This window comes from Mesoplodon bidens (genome assembly GCF_964165515.1).
Source record: "Mesoplodon bidens genome assembly, chromosome: 4".
NCBI classification, from domain to species: domain Eukaryota; kingdom Metazoa; phylum Chordata; class Mammalia; order Artiodactyla; family Ziphiidae; genus Mesoplodon; species Mesoplodon bidens.
Genome location: NC_138160.1, coordinates 152,344,039 through 152,358,996, shown reverse-complemented (window position 1 = coordinate 152,358,996; position 14,958 = coordinate 152,344,039). Strand labels below are relative to the sequence as shown.

General features: G+C 42.9%; 1 protein-coding gene across 1 annotated transcript; it reads left to right on the top strand.

Annotated features, from left to right (window-relative positions):
• The first annotated feature begins 4,699 nt into the window (after positions 1 to 4,699).
• On the top strand, positions 4,700 to 14,105 carry THOC3 (THO complex subunit 3). The gene is made up of 6 exons (XM_081231196.1): positions 4,700 to 5,033; positions 5,945 to 6,101; positions 7,513 to 7,717; positions 11,016 to 11,177; positions 11,297 to 11,397; positions 13,807 to 14,105. Exons 1-6 carry the CDS (start codon positions 4,767 to 4,769, stop codon positions 13,968 to 13,970), a joined length of 1,056 nt encoding a protein of 351 aa, XP_081087322.1. The 5' UTR covers positions 4,700 to 4,766; the 3' UTR covers positions 13,971 to 14,105.
• Positions 14,106 to 14,958: the final 853 nt, after the last annotated feature.

The window sequence follows — 14,958 nt, the reverse complement described above, 5'->3', positions numbered from 1 at the left end:
AGTATAAATAAGATCTTCTCAGGTCTTTTCTGAGCCTTTCCCTGGGCACAACATTTACATTTCAATTTTCCCTGTATATGCAGTTGTTTTAGAATGTCCTAGTCTTTTTATGTCTGGCTCCCAAAAAGGGAAAAAGAGAAAAATGAAAGGAGGGAGTAAAAAGGCACTGGTCTTTTAAATCCCCTGGAAGTCACTTCACCCAGAGGGGGTTGGGCTTACAACAAGGCAGGGAGGGAGGTACAGGAACAATGGCTGCCTGCCTTTTTGTCTGTACCTCTGTGATCAGAAGCAGACATCAGCAATCAGAGCACAGATCCCTGATATTCAGAGGACAGGGTCCTTTCTGCTCACCCTGACTCCAATAAGTTGTGTGCAGGTTGTTCCAGGGACACATGGCACAGCTACATGCCATGGGGCTGGAGATGGGGGATGCATAGCTGCTATTGTGCTAAGAGCTGAAATTGAAATTAACTGGAATTTACTGTCCAAGCCTTCTTCTGGAAGTTGCAAGCCTTCAGTAATCTCCAGAGTTCCAAAACAGTTACATCAGACAGATTCTTCTAGTGCAACTGTTGTCTATGTGGGGAGACAGATTCGTGATTCTTTCTACTCTGCCATCTTCTCAGAATCCTCCCTAAACAGTTCTTACAATAAGTAATGAGGTCACTTTTTTGGGTGGGGGGATCTGCTTTCATTTCCAATATTACCTAGGTAATATGATAGAAATGTAATACCTTTATAATTAAAATTCTAAGCTGCTAAAATCAAGCTCTGTATCCTTTCCTTAGTTTGATTTCCTCACTTCTCTGACCTTTGTAATGAGTCTACCTTGCCCAAGAGACCCAAACCTCTCCCACCCCATTATGGTCTTTTTATTTATTTATTTATTTATTTATTTAGGGCTGTGTTGGGTCTTCGTTTCTGTGCGAGGGCTTTCTCTAGTTGTGGCAAGCGGGGGCCACTCTTCATTGCAGTGCGCGGACCTCTCACCATCGCGGCCTCTCTTGTTGCGGAGCACAGGCTCCAGACGCACAGGCTCAGTAGTCGTGGCTCACGGGCCTACTTGCTCCGCGGCATGCGGGATCCTCCCAGACCAGGGCTCGAACCCGTGTCCCCTGCATTGGCAGGCAGACTCTCAACCACTGCGCCACCAGGGAAGCCCTATGGTCTTTTTGATGTGTCAGCTTGGCTAGGCTACAGTCCCCAGTTAGTCAATCAAACACTAATCTAGATATTTCCATGAAAGTATTTTATAGATGTGATCCATAATCAACTGACTTTAAATAAAAGAGATTATTTTATATAATCTGGGTGGGCCTGAGTCAATCAGTCAAAAGGCCTTTAAGGCAGCACTCAGACTTCCCTGAGGGAACAAATCCCACCTGTGGAAAGTACCTTCAGCCAGTGCCTGAGAGTTCCAGCCTATCCATTCTGATGGCCTGCTCTATGGATTTCAGACTTGCCTACCTAACCCCCACAGTGGTATAAAATAATTCCTTGCAATAAATCTCTGTAATATGTATCTTTCACTAGTTTGCTTCTCTGGTTAAACTGATACACACCTATACGTTGAAGATTTGCCTGAAGTGACATGCTCCTTCCTGTTTTCTTCTGCAACAGCAGCTTCTCCAAAGTCCCCCACCAACAAAGGACTTATACTTCAAGCCCCCCTCCTTCCTTATCTACTGTTCCTTCACTGTAGGATGTCTCCCTCGGCCCCTGAAAATTCCCTCTACACATGCTGGCATTTCTGGAATTATTATTTTTGATCTGATTCTGCCCTGAATGACTCAAGTTCCTATGACACCCATATATAAAAACATCCTGCAGAGTCTGAGCAAAGATCAGCTCCCAAAGAGAATTTCTGGGTTGCAGAAGGGACTATAACAATGGTCCATCGACTATATTTTTCAAAAAATGTGAAGATCATAATAGCATGGAAATGCTGGGGAATTTTTATAGATTCAAGGAGACTAAGGAGACATGATACAGTATAAAATCCTAGACTAGATCTTGTACTGAAGGAAGAAAAATGCTCTAAGGATATTAGTGGGTAAACTGACACAATTGAAATACAGACAGTAGATTAAATTCTATGTTACTGTTCAAATTACCAAAGCTTATAACTATGCTAGGGATAGGAAACAGAATATCCTTATTCTTTGGAAATACTCATTGAAATATTTAGGTGTAAAGAAAAATGATGTATGCAACTTACTCAAACAGTTAGGCAAAAGAGTAATACGTGTATGTATAGACACAGCAAATGGAACAAAATGCTAAAACCAGGTGAACCTGGGCCATGGGAATAACAGCGCTCTTAGTACTCTTGCAACTTTTCTGTAAATTTGTTAGTTTTTCCAAACAAAACTTTTTTTAAAAAATGGCCCATGCCTCTGTTCCCCTGAATTTTATCTCTTTGAGACTCTCTGACTTCAGTCTCATAGTCCCTAGAAATGTGCTATTACAACTGTCTCAGTGAAGAGCAGTGGGATACACTTATCACAACTGAGGTTCTAACATTTGTGTTTATAGAATATAGAAAAAGAACTCAGGGAAAATGAAATAAAAAACACATAACATACAAAAATATAGAATTAATACAGAAATTCAAAGAATTACATTTATAACCTAGAGGTTTCAGATACTAAGAATCAGAGTGTAGAATCTGAAGTTAGTACCTCTAATACCAGCCATGTGACCTGGAGCAGGACATTTTACCTCTTCGTTCTTCAGTGTCCTTATCTGGGACCAAGAGATATAAATTCTCAGTGTATTTAGGAAAAAAAATATGCGAGCATATGAAGAAGATTCCTGAAAATGAAAGCTAAGGAGGGAAAACTAGATACCAAATAATCTCCCACCCCAAGATCTTCGTGATGCCATCAATATTCTTTGGAGTCTAAAAAGCTTTGAAGTCTCCAAGAATTTCTAGTTTTAAAGGGGTAGGGAAGTGAATTGGGGAAAGAAAAGGGCCTCATTTCCTAAGGTCCCTCTCAGAACCTTGTGCTTTATATGTGGACTCACTTCGTATTTAGGACCTTATGACACTCTCCCATGCAGCTGGTGGAAATGTAGATTGTTAGAACTTCTTCAGGTGTTTTGGCAATATTTATTCAAATTTAAAAGTGCATATGTGCACAATGAAGGTTGTATAGGGATGCTCACTGCAGTATTGTCCTAAAAGCAAATCATGGACACAAAATGTCCACCAAAGGGATCAGTCAAATAAACTATTATGCATCTATATCATTAAAGACTGCCTCCATGAAAAGAATGAGACATATGCATATACTGATAAGAAATGAGTTCTTACAGGTGTTTATCATAGAAAACAAGTTATGTAAGGAATGCTACCATTTTGAGGGGTGGGGTAGGATACACATACACCTGTCTACCTCTCCCAAGGTGCTTATTTACACTTAAACTATCTCTGGAAGGCCACAAAAGAAAGTTAACAATATTTTTTGGAAGGTATGGGTGTGAAGTGTGGGGAATAGTCTAAAGGGCATGACACAGGCAGACATTTACTTTTCACTCTGTATCTTATATATTTTTGCATATGTAATCATGTGAATATAGCCCCTTCTAAAAACAAAGAATTTGTATATTTAAAAAACATCCCCAAACCCCCTTCTCAACACCTCCACCTCTCTTTCCTCCCTCAGCCTCCCCTCCCCCTCCCCCTCCCCTCCCCCCTCCCCTCCCCTCCCCTCCCCTCCCCCCTCCCCTCCCCTCCCCTCCCCCCCTACATCCTCCATCCCCCTCCCCCCTCCTCCCCTCCCCCTCCCCCTTCCCCCCTCGCCTCCCCCCTCCTCCTCCCCTCCCCTCCCCTCCCCCTCCCCTCCCCCCCTCCTCCTCCCCTCCCCCTCCTCCTCCCCCCTCCCCCTCCCTCCCCCTCCTCCTCCCCTTCCCTCCCTTCCCCCTCGCCTCCCTCCTCCCTCCCCTCCCCCTTCCCTTCCCTCTCTCCTCCTCCTCCCTCCCCTCCTCCTCCCCTCCCCTCCTCCTCCCCCCCTCCTCCTCCCCTCCCCTCCTCCTCCCCTCCCCTCCTCCTCCCCTCCTCCTCCCCTCCTCCTCCTCCCTCCCCTCCCCCTCCCCTCCCCCTCCCCCTCCCCTCCCCTCCCCCCTACCTCCTCTTCTCCCTACCTCCTCCTCCCCGCCTCCTTCTTCCTCCCGCCCCCCACAAACTCCTAGCCCTTTACCCGGGACAAGTTCATCAGCTGGTCCTTCTCCAGCAAGAAATTGAGAGCCTTCAGCTCTAAGAGAGGTGGCTGACAGGTGGGAAGCAACCCTAGAAAAAAGGTGTTTCTGACTGACGGCGAACGGAGGTTTAGAAGAATTGCGTTGGCTTATTTCTTCGATTAAACAGGGATACAAATATATATACCAAGTAGTAGGTAAGGGGAAAATAAAGACCCTAAAAACCTCCTAACCGTTATTTGTAAAGGAAACTTAAAGTGGAACCATGACTATTTGAAAAGGGAAAGGCGGGCGCGCGCTGCAGGCTGGGACTTGTAGTCCCTTCTGGGTGGTCCACACTGCGGCTGCGCGGAAGAGTGGGCGCTCTCCCGCGTGCGTGCGTGCGGCCGACCACCCTGCGGCTGCGCGGAAGAGTGGGCGCTCTCCCGCGTGTGTGCGTGCGGCGGCGGCGGCGGCGGCGGCGGCGGCGGCGGCGGCGGCGGCGGCGGCGGCGGCGGCGGCGGCGGCGGCGGCAGGGCTGACTGCAGTCCCGCAGAGTCAACCCAGCCGGTGTCCGGCAGCTCGGCATGGCGGTCCCCGCGGCGTCCATGGGGCCCTCGGCGCTGGGCCAGAGCGGTTCTGGCTCGATGGCTCCCTGGTGCTCAGTGACCAGCGGCCCGACGCGCTACGTGCTCGGGATGCAGGAACTGTTCCGCGGCCACAGCAAGACACGCGAGTTCCCGGCGCACAGCGCCAAGGTGCACTCGGTGGCCTGGAGCTGCGATGGGCGTCGCCTGGCCTCGGGGTCCTTCGACAAGACGGCCAGCGTCTTCCTGCTGGAGAAGGACCGGTTGGTGAGCCGCTAGGACCCGGCCCAGGCTAGGGAGAAGGGCTGTGGTAAAGCGAGGTGTGGTGGCAAGGAGAAAACGGGGGTGAGGAGTGTGGAGGTGAGGAGAGGGGAGGAGGGTGAAAGGGTGTGGAGATGAGGGGCGTGTGTGATGCGAGACAGAGGAGTGTGAGGGTGAGGAGGGTGTGAACGGGCTGGGGTGGTAGGGGGTGAAGATGGGGATGCTGGAGAGGAGGACTGGTGGTTAGGGGAGGTGGCGGTGTGTAGGGAGTGTAGTAGTAAGGAGGTGTGAAGATGAACGGGGAGTCGCGGTGCGGGGATAGTGAAGACCGGGGGTGAGGAGGATGGATGGATGGGCGGTGAGGAGGATGGTGGGTGTGTGGGAGAGTGGTGGGAGGAATTGTGTGGTGGTGAGGGGTGGCTAGGGGCAGTGGTGGTGGGCTCACTGCGGTGGTAAGGAGGGCCTCTCTGAAAATGATAGGGCCTCAGTGGCAATGAGCAGGTGGGTTGGGACCCCTTGGTGGCAGAGAACCAGAAAGAAGGAGGAAGGCCAGGGAGAGCCAAAGAGTAAGGGCATTGATGTGGAACCCATCCTCAGAACAGTTCACACTGATTGGGGAGGAAGGGAGGGAGGATATTGGAAAGAGTTTGGGGGAAGAGGCTTGGAAGGATTCGACTCTCTAATTACCCAAGCTTTTGTTGGTCACAAGATAGCTCGGTTTAAATAAGGTTAAGAAGTTACATGGGGGGCTTCCCTGGTGGTGCAGTGGTTGGGAGTCCGCCTGCCGACGCAGGGGACGCGGGTTCGTGCCCCAGTCCGGGAGGATCCCGCATGCCGCCGAGTGGCTGGGCCTGTGAGCCATGGCCGCGGAGGCAGGTACATATGGGTGAAGTGACATCTGTATTCTGTTCTTTCAGGTCAAAGAAAACAATTATCGGGGACATGGGGATAGTGTGGACCAGCTCTGTTGGCATCCAAGTAATCCTGATCTCTTTGTCACTGCATCTGGAGACAAAACCATTCGCATCTGGGATGTGAGGACTACAAAATGCATTGCCACTGTGAACACTAAAGGTGACTATTCAGAGTGGGCAGTAGGAATATAAGCTACTTATAGTCATTCAACAAGCATTTTTCAAGTATCTTCTCTGCGCAAGACCCTGTAGGTATGGAACATCCTGAGCTGAATAAGACAGTTTCCAGCTCCAAGGATCTTAGGGTTTAGTGCAAGGAGAGAGACATATGTATAAAAACAACACTAACGTAATATGACGTGGTCATCCTATAACGGAGAGGTCTACAAACTGGATACCCAGAATGGAAATGCTTAAGTCTGCCTGGGGGAGATAGGGAGGGCCTCACAGAATTTGAGCAAACTCTTAGGATAGCCATATAGATTTAGTGGTCAGGGTGCATTGAGTGGGCAACTCTAGCACGGAACAGCATGTGCAAAGGAATGGAGAATTTGGGAAACTGCTGATAGACTAGAATGGCTGATCTTGGAATAAATGGCTTTGATGGTCTGGGAGAAAATGACCTGGAAGTTATGCAGTACATTTACAGACTGTTCTTCACCACGTATTACCTTATAAACCTTGAGGCCCTTTATTAAATTTTATTGACTAAGATGTTATTGATTATAAGATGCATCAGTATTTTATGGACCATTAGGAAAGAAAATAAAGTTTTATTTATCATATAGTCATGATACACTGAAAATTTTGAGATGTATCCTCATGCATTCTAAGATACATTATAGGTAATAAAGTGTGAAAAAATATGCATCTTAGAATCAGTAAAGTTGATGAAATTTTTAATTGATGTATTCAATGTGGGCTACTGGACTTTGTTGGCAAGACGTGTACCTGGAGGTGGAATGATGTGGTTTCCCCAACGAGACAACTGGTGATATGTGAGTGATTTAGGTGGTATATGGATGAACATTAAAAACTGATTGTGTATATATTTTAATGCCTACTAGAAAAAAAAGAACTAGCCCATAGAATTTATTGCTAAAGTGAAGCTATTTAAGTAAAAATTTGGGGGGTCAATTTTAATAAAAATCTTGAATGAAGAAAAGTATAGCTGTTACATGGATAGTACAAAAATTGTGAAAATGGCATGTGAATGACTGGAGTTTGGGAAGTGCTGGTGTAAGAGAGTTAGAGGCTTTGGTGTCAAGTCTGGGTTTAGATCTTGGCTCTGTTACTTCACAGCTTTGACACTTTGGCTCTTTCTCTTCCATTTTTTCATCTGTAAAATGGGGGTAAAAAGTGTCCCTTAAAGAAACGTGAGAACTAAAGGGGGAAATTTGTAGATGAATGTGCTGGACTCCCAGTTGATCTGTAAGTGGTAGTTCCCTTCTGTTGACGAGGACCTTAGTGAATGAGCTCTGGCGATAGCTCTAGTTTTTCTATGATAACAAAATAAACTTCTGGAGGATTATGGGCTAACATTATCTTGCTGATTATATGTGGGTTCCCAGGGGAGAACATCAATATCTGCTGGAGTCCCGATGGACAGACCATTGCTGTAGGCAACAAGGATGATGTGGTGACGTTCATTGATGCCAAGACACACCGTTCCAAAGCGGAGGAGCAGTTCAAGTTTGAGGTCAATGAAATCTCCTGGAACAATGACAATAACATGTTCTTCCTGACAAATGGCAATGGTTGTATCAACATACTCAGGTGAGGGGGTTCTAGCTGAAGGGACTGTCATATCTTTGCACTGGGTGCTGTGGTGGATACCAAGGTGAATTAGATGTGAGTCTATTCTGAAGGACCCAAAAGGACTAATACAGTTGACCTTTGAACAACACGGATTTGAACTGCTCAGGTGAATTTTTTCAAGAGCAAATATTACAGTCCCACCTGATCTGGGGTTGGTTGAATCTGGGATGTGGAACCTCGGATACAGAGGAACCATGGATACGGAGGACCAACTAAGTTATATGTAGATTTTTGACTGTGTAGAGAATTGGCACCCCTAATCTTCTTGTTCAAGGTTCAACTGTAGTAATAAAGAATTCTAACCTCTCTTGAGCACCTTTGAACTAGGCACCTTATATTTTACTGAGTCCTCAGAGAAATCCTAGGGACTTGATGGTGTGCTTCGCATTTCACAGACGAGGATCAGGGACTCAGAGTCACTAGTCAGCTGGTGAGCACTAGAACTGGATGCACTTGGAATTATAGCTAATTCGTACCCTTAGAGTCTCCACTTAAATATCACTTCCCCTCCAGGGAAGCCATCTTCACCCCCAAGGTTAGAAACTTATTTTGTGTACTTCCTGTTGGAAGCATTTCTCATTCTACATTATAATTGCATGTTTACTTCTCTGTATCTTCCATTAGACTGTAAACTCCATGAAGGTAGGGACTGTATTTAACTTGTTTACTGTTAAATCCCTAGTGCCTAGCCCAGTATCTGCTACACAAAATTAGGATCTCAGTGAATATTCTCTAAATGAATGAAACTGTGGAATTGAAATTGAGGTCTGTCTGATTCTGTTCTTTCTGTTGTCTTGGGTGAGCAATGTAAGGCAGAGTGAAATAGGCTCTGTGTGAGAGGCTGGGAGTTTGCTGTAGAATCCCAAGGAAAGAAACTTAGATTGATTGTGGCAGTTGGGGGTTGAAGGAGGCAGCTTCTGAGCTTGACCTTGAAAGATCAGTTGAATTTTAAGAAGCAGCAAAAGGGAACTGCACAATGGACAAAACAAGTGAGAATTAGCATGATTTATTTAGAGAGTAGTTGGTAGATCAGGGTTGCTGGGAGTGGTGGCAGATAAGGTGTCTGAAGAGAGACGTCCTGAAACGGGAAGATAAAGCTGAAGTATAATTTGAGACCAGGTTATTTGGGTCTGGAATTCTATGCATAGCAATTTGAACTTTATTCTGTAGGCAATGTTTTTTTTTTTAAGCCTTTTTATTAGAAAATAAAACAGATACAGAAAACCACGAAATATAAATGTATAGCTTAATGAACTAGTATATGCTTAACACCTGTGTAACCCCACCAGGTCAAGAAATAGTACTTTGCTGGCCACCTCAGAAGTCTTGCCATGGGCTTTGTCCTTCCTAATCAAAACTCCCTCCCCCCAAAACAGTGTTGATTTTTATAATATTTCTTTGTAGTTTTAGCTACCAAGTGTGCTTCTCTAGATACTCTAATTTTGCCCACTTAAAAAAGTTTGATATGCCTTTTTAAGTCAGCTAAACTACGGAGTCCCTCTCCATCCCTTTCTTTTACTTAGAACTTAGCTGTTGAAAAAGCAGGCTGTTAACCTGTGGAGCTTGTCCCAGTCTGGATTTTGCTGATTCCAAATGCTTGCTTATTTGTTGGAATTTAAGAGACATTTCCTCTAATCTGTTTGGTTACCCAGGAATATAGTTCATTTAGAGAAGGCAGGATAAATGGTTGATTCTTTCCCTTTGTCATTAGGTAATGAATTAGTTCTCTATCACCTCCAAAGATGATCAGCTAGGGTTTTTTAAATAAAAAAGAATCATTATGGACTCATGGATTTAAGCATGGTAGAAGTGTTTCAGTCTATCATAATCATTATTCTTATTGAAGCTCAAATTATCTTATTTTTGGCAAATGGGATCCTCTTCAAGTTGGTTCCTGAGTCGTTTTTTTTTTTTTTTGACATAATCCTATTAGTTTTCAGTTTCTTGCTCTCTGGTATGACAAGATATGCCAGGTTCATCTTGTGTTTTTCCTGCCTCAAATCTTTAATCAGAAAATTCTCTGAGAATTCCTGGATTCTTTTACTAGAAAATAATATTGGAGCTAGGAATGTCCATATTGTTGGGTTGACTCTTTCTAGACCTTTCCAGTGGACAGAGCTAAGAAGTATATGTATTGTATATACCTTAAAGATAAAATACTTTGTGAATTCATACTGATAACTTCCAGTTAAAATCTCTTTCCTCCCAAACTGAGTGTTCTGGTTCTCAGAGATGCAGGGGATTATAGAATTTGAATATCCCATGGTTGCTTATTACCTTCATCCCTTGTTACACATAGAGCTATTTCAGAGTAACAATACCACCACCACCACCACCAATATGATTGCTTAAAAGAGTAAATTTTGCTTTTTGAATATGCTTTCCTCATTCTTCCTCCATTAAAAAAAATTGTTAATACTATGTATTGTCAGATTATACAGCTATTACATATTATACCTTAAACATATATAATTTCCACAAGAAACTACATATTTAATGCTCATTACCAGCCTGGTAAGTCTGGTACATCTCTAGTCACTGATTGTCAAAACTCACTTTCCAGTTTTGATTCCTCAGGAAGAGTTCAGGGGAACAAGATTCCCTGAGTTCATCCTTATTATAGCTTATATACTTCTAAAACTTTAAGATACTTTATGGGGCTTCCCTGGTGGCGCAGTGGTTGAGAGTCCGCCTGCCGATGCAGGGGACACGGGTTCGTGCCCCGGTCCGGGAAGATCCCACATGCGGCGGAGCGGCTGGGCCCGTGAGCCATGGCCGCTGAGCCTGCGCGTCCGGAGCCTGTGCTCCGCAACAGGAGAGGCCACAACAGTGAGAGGCCCACGTACCGCAAAGAAAAAGAAAAAAGATACTTTATTATATTGTGCTTATTATTTGAACTTTTTATAATTAATCGTTTTGCTAGATATAAAAATTTCAATTCATATATTCTTGCTGGTGTATCTTAAGTATGTTACTCCATTTTCTTTTCGCATAAAGTGTTACTGTCAAAAAGTCTGACAATCTAAAGTCCAGTAATTTTACTACCATACGTCTTCATGTTGGTTAGTCTGGGTTCATATTCTCAGGTATGTGGTGTTTCAGTATATTGTTTGACATCTTTTTATTTCAGGAAAGTTGTTTTGAAATTCCAGTCTTTGATATTTGTTCTGTTGTTTTATTTCCATATTCTTCTCTTACCATCTTAGTACCACGGTCCTCTTCCCCCAGTTTGATTGCTGTCTGTTTTGTTTCTCAGCTACCCAGAGCTGAAGCCTGTGCAGTCTATCAATGCTCATCCATCCAACTGCATCTGTATCAAGTTTGACCCCATGGGGAAGTATTTTGCTACAGGAAGCGCAGATGCTTTGGTCAGCCTCTGGGATGTAGATGAGTTAGTGTGTGTTCGGTGCTTTTCCAGGTAAGCAGTTCTGCCAGCACTTTCCTTGTTGGATAAATTCGTTTTATGTCATGTTGGGTGAAACTGGGCCCTCCTCTCACTGGGTTATTTTAATGTCTCCTCTGTCTACTCTGTTATAGGCTGGATTGGCCTGTGAGGACCCTCAGTTTTAGCCATGATGGGAAAATGCTGGCATCGGCATCAGAAGATCATTTCATCGACATTGCTGAAGTAGAGACAGGTAACTATACCCTCACTACCTTAATGAGACTCCTCTGTCTTTCATTTCTGGCCATCAGGACTTCTCCTGTCATGTGTTTTCATCTCTGCTCATTACTACTTTGCCAGCATTAGCATAAATGCCAGCATTAGCACAGACTCCTTAAGGCAAGTTTGTTTATTATGACTATTGTAGTAAGGTAATGGAGGGAGCAAAGAGTTAGGAAAGAAAGGGGTAGGTCTGAAAGAGACTGATTAAAGAAAATGTTTTGCATTTTATTCAGTTTTAATTCTTCCATTATAATAAAATTTTTAAAATACAGAAAGGGAGAAAAATGAATGAATAAATGGATGGATGGATGATTGAATGAATGATCCCACCATTTAAATACAGCCTCTTTTAGCATTGCGGGATATTTCTATCTTTTGCCTGTATGTGGACTTAAAAAATACATATATACATTTTATAATTTAAGAAATTATTAAAATAGATGTGATTTGTTTTAAAAAGCAACAAAACAGAACTTGAAAATAGAAAAATGAGAGGTGAGTATTCATTTTACAAAAGAATTTCTCCAGATTTATTTTTTAACGTAGCTTTATTGTTTTGGGAAATACATGATACTTTATTAAAAGAATTCAAACTATATAGAAAACTTCAAAGAAAGTAAAAAGCTTGACATTCCACGATTTAAAGAGTGCCACTCTTGATAGCATTTTGGTGAGCATTGTCCAGCCATCCAGACATGCAGCTCCTTCATGTCCTCTTGTGTTCATGTGATGCAGGCATGCTCTCCTGCTGCTCCGGGGCCCGCCCTCCTCACCTGCAGGATCTTACAGCTTCTTACATGGCGATGGCTGTTGAGCTCTACTGCTGTTTTTAATGGGGTTTAGAATTCCATTGGCTATACCAGTATATACCTAAGCTGCCCCACCCTTAGATGGCTTCTGGTCTTTACACCATTATAAGTGATTCTTTGATGAGTATCATTTTACTTATGTAGTCATCCTTTTGGGTAAAATTGGGATTGCTGAGTCCAAACTGCTCACATCTTGTCAGGAACCAAACTTCCTTACAGAAGGGTTATTGCAGTGTTTACTCTCAGCAGCAGTGCATGCACAGACTTAAAGGCCGAAAGGGAAATGGAAGGGGAGTAGCAGCCTCTGACACCATTTTTTATGTCTGTGTAACACAGAAATTTGCTCAGACATGTGGCTATAGATTGCCAGATCCTAGCATTATGAAGAGCGTTTAACTGTCCCTGAAATAGATTACTTAAAAAAAAAAACAAAAAACAACTATATACAAAGCAGAAACAGACTCACAGACATAGAAAACAAACTTATGGTTTACTAAAGGGGAAAGGGAGTGGGGGGAGGGATAAATTAGGAGTATGGGATTAACAGATACAAACTATGTAAAATAAATAAGCAACCAGGATTCACTGTATACTGCAGGGAACTATATTCAATATCTTGTAATAACCTGTAATGGAAGGTGATCTGAAGAAAACAAAAAAAACAAATCAAAACTAAATCACTTTGCTGTACATGCTCTACAAATGAAACTAACACAGTATTGTAAATCAACTATACTTCAATAAAAAAATCTTTATACACATACACACACATACGTATATATGCATATGTGTGTGTGTATATATATACATATATATATACATATATATATATAAACAGCTTTATTCAAATACAATTCACATACCATATAGTTGACCAGTTTGAAGTGTATAATTCAGTGTATCATGCATTTTTAAATCAGCACCACACTGTGAACATTTTACTACATTAATCTTAACTCTAAGGTTGAAAAAAAGTTAAGCAGGACTAAAAAAAATGGCTTGGAAAAATTGTTTAATTTCCACAAGTAGGAAGAAAAAATTTTTGGAAAAAGAAATCTATTTGCAAGTCATTGTGGTTTAGTAGAAAGGTCTGTGGCTTTGGAAACAGTCTGACTTCCTGTGCGGACTCTGCTGTTTCCCTTTTTTTTTTTCCCTGCTGCTGCTTTGAGGTGTGACTTAACTGTTCAGTCACCTGTTTCTTTATAAAATGGGGTATAAAATCATACTTGCCTTGCTGGATTGTCATTATACTTTATTAAGATAAAGTATAATCCATCTGATTCATAAGGGGTGCTCAACAAACAGCTGCTGTTGCTGTTTTTTCAGGAAGGGTAGAACCGGGTTCAGAGCACAGGCTCTTAAGTTAACTGGCCTGCGTCCACATCCTGCTCTGCCACCCACTGCCTCGTGACCCGTCTGCACCTCAGTGTTCTCTGCAAAATGGGGTAGTCATTGTACTTATCCTATAGGGTTATTAAGCAGATTAAATGATTTAATGTAGGTAAGTACTTGATGAGTATGGTCTCTTATTATTAATGTATTGATTGGTTTCTCTCTATTGATTTTTATAGGAGACAAGCTGTGGGAGGTACAGTGTGAGTCCCCCACCTTCACCGTGGCTTGGCACCCCAAAAGGCCTCTGCTGGCATTTGCCTGTGATGACAAAGATGGCAAATATGACAGCAGTCGGGAAGCTGGGACTGTGAAACTTTTTGGGCTTCCTAATGATTCCTGACAGGGGGACCTGATGTATGGAGAAGGCCCAGGCAGAGGCTTCCATTGTATAGTTAGCTTGGTCTGTTCTCTTGGAGTTGGTGGGCACCTAAAGTATTTATAAATTGGTATAAATTGTACAAGTCTTTTGTCCGGCTGCCCATTCCAGTTTCCTTCGTATTTGTTATGGTAGCTGTTCCCGTTCCTTGCCCCCTGCAGGAGGGCTCTGCAGTGATGACACCAGCATACCTTGTCCTGTGGGGACCTCCCGTCTTTCTGCTTTTGGGGATATGGTGGACTTTGTTAGGTTTGCTTCTGCTTGCCACCTAGTTTGAAGGGGTAGGTGAGGAAGGGTGAGACGGGGATGGAGATTTTTTATAATAAAAAATAAATACATTTACTGTTGAGAATTGAGCATTTAAAAAAACTAATTATGGGACTTCTAGGACTTTAAAAATTATGGTAACATTATCATTATTATTTTATGTTTTTTTTAAATTTAATTTTATTTTTTTATACAGCAGGTTCTTATTAGTTATCCATTTTATACATATTAGTGTATACATGTCAATCCGAATCTCCCAATTCATCACAAGACCACCCCCTGCCACTTTCCCCCCTTTGTCTCAATTTCTGCCCTGCAAACTGGTTCATCTGTACCATTTTTCTAGGTTCCACATATATGCGTTAATATACAATATTTGTTTTTCTCTTTCTGACTTACTTCACTCTGTATGACAGTCTCTAGATCCATCCACGTCTCTACAAATAACCCAATTTCATTCCTTTCTATGGCTGAGTAATATTCCATTGTATATATGTACCACATCTTCTTTATCCATTCGTCTTGTCGATGGACATTTAGGTTGCTTCCATGTCCTGGCTATTGTAAATAGTGCTGCAATGAACATTGGGGTGCATGTGTCTTTTTGAATTATGGTTTTCTCTGGGTATATGCCCAGTAGTGGGATTACTGGGTTGTATGGTAGTTCTATTTTTAGTTTTTTAAG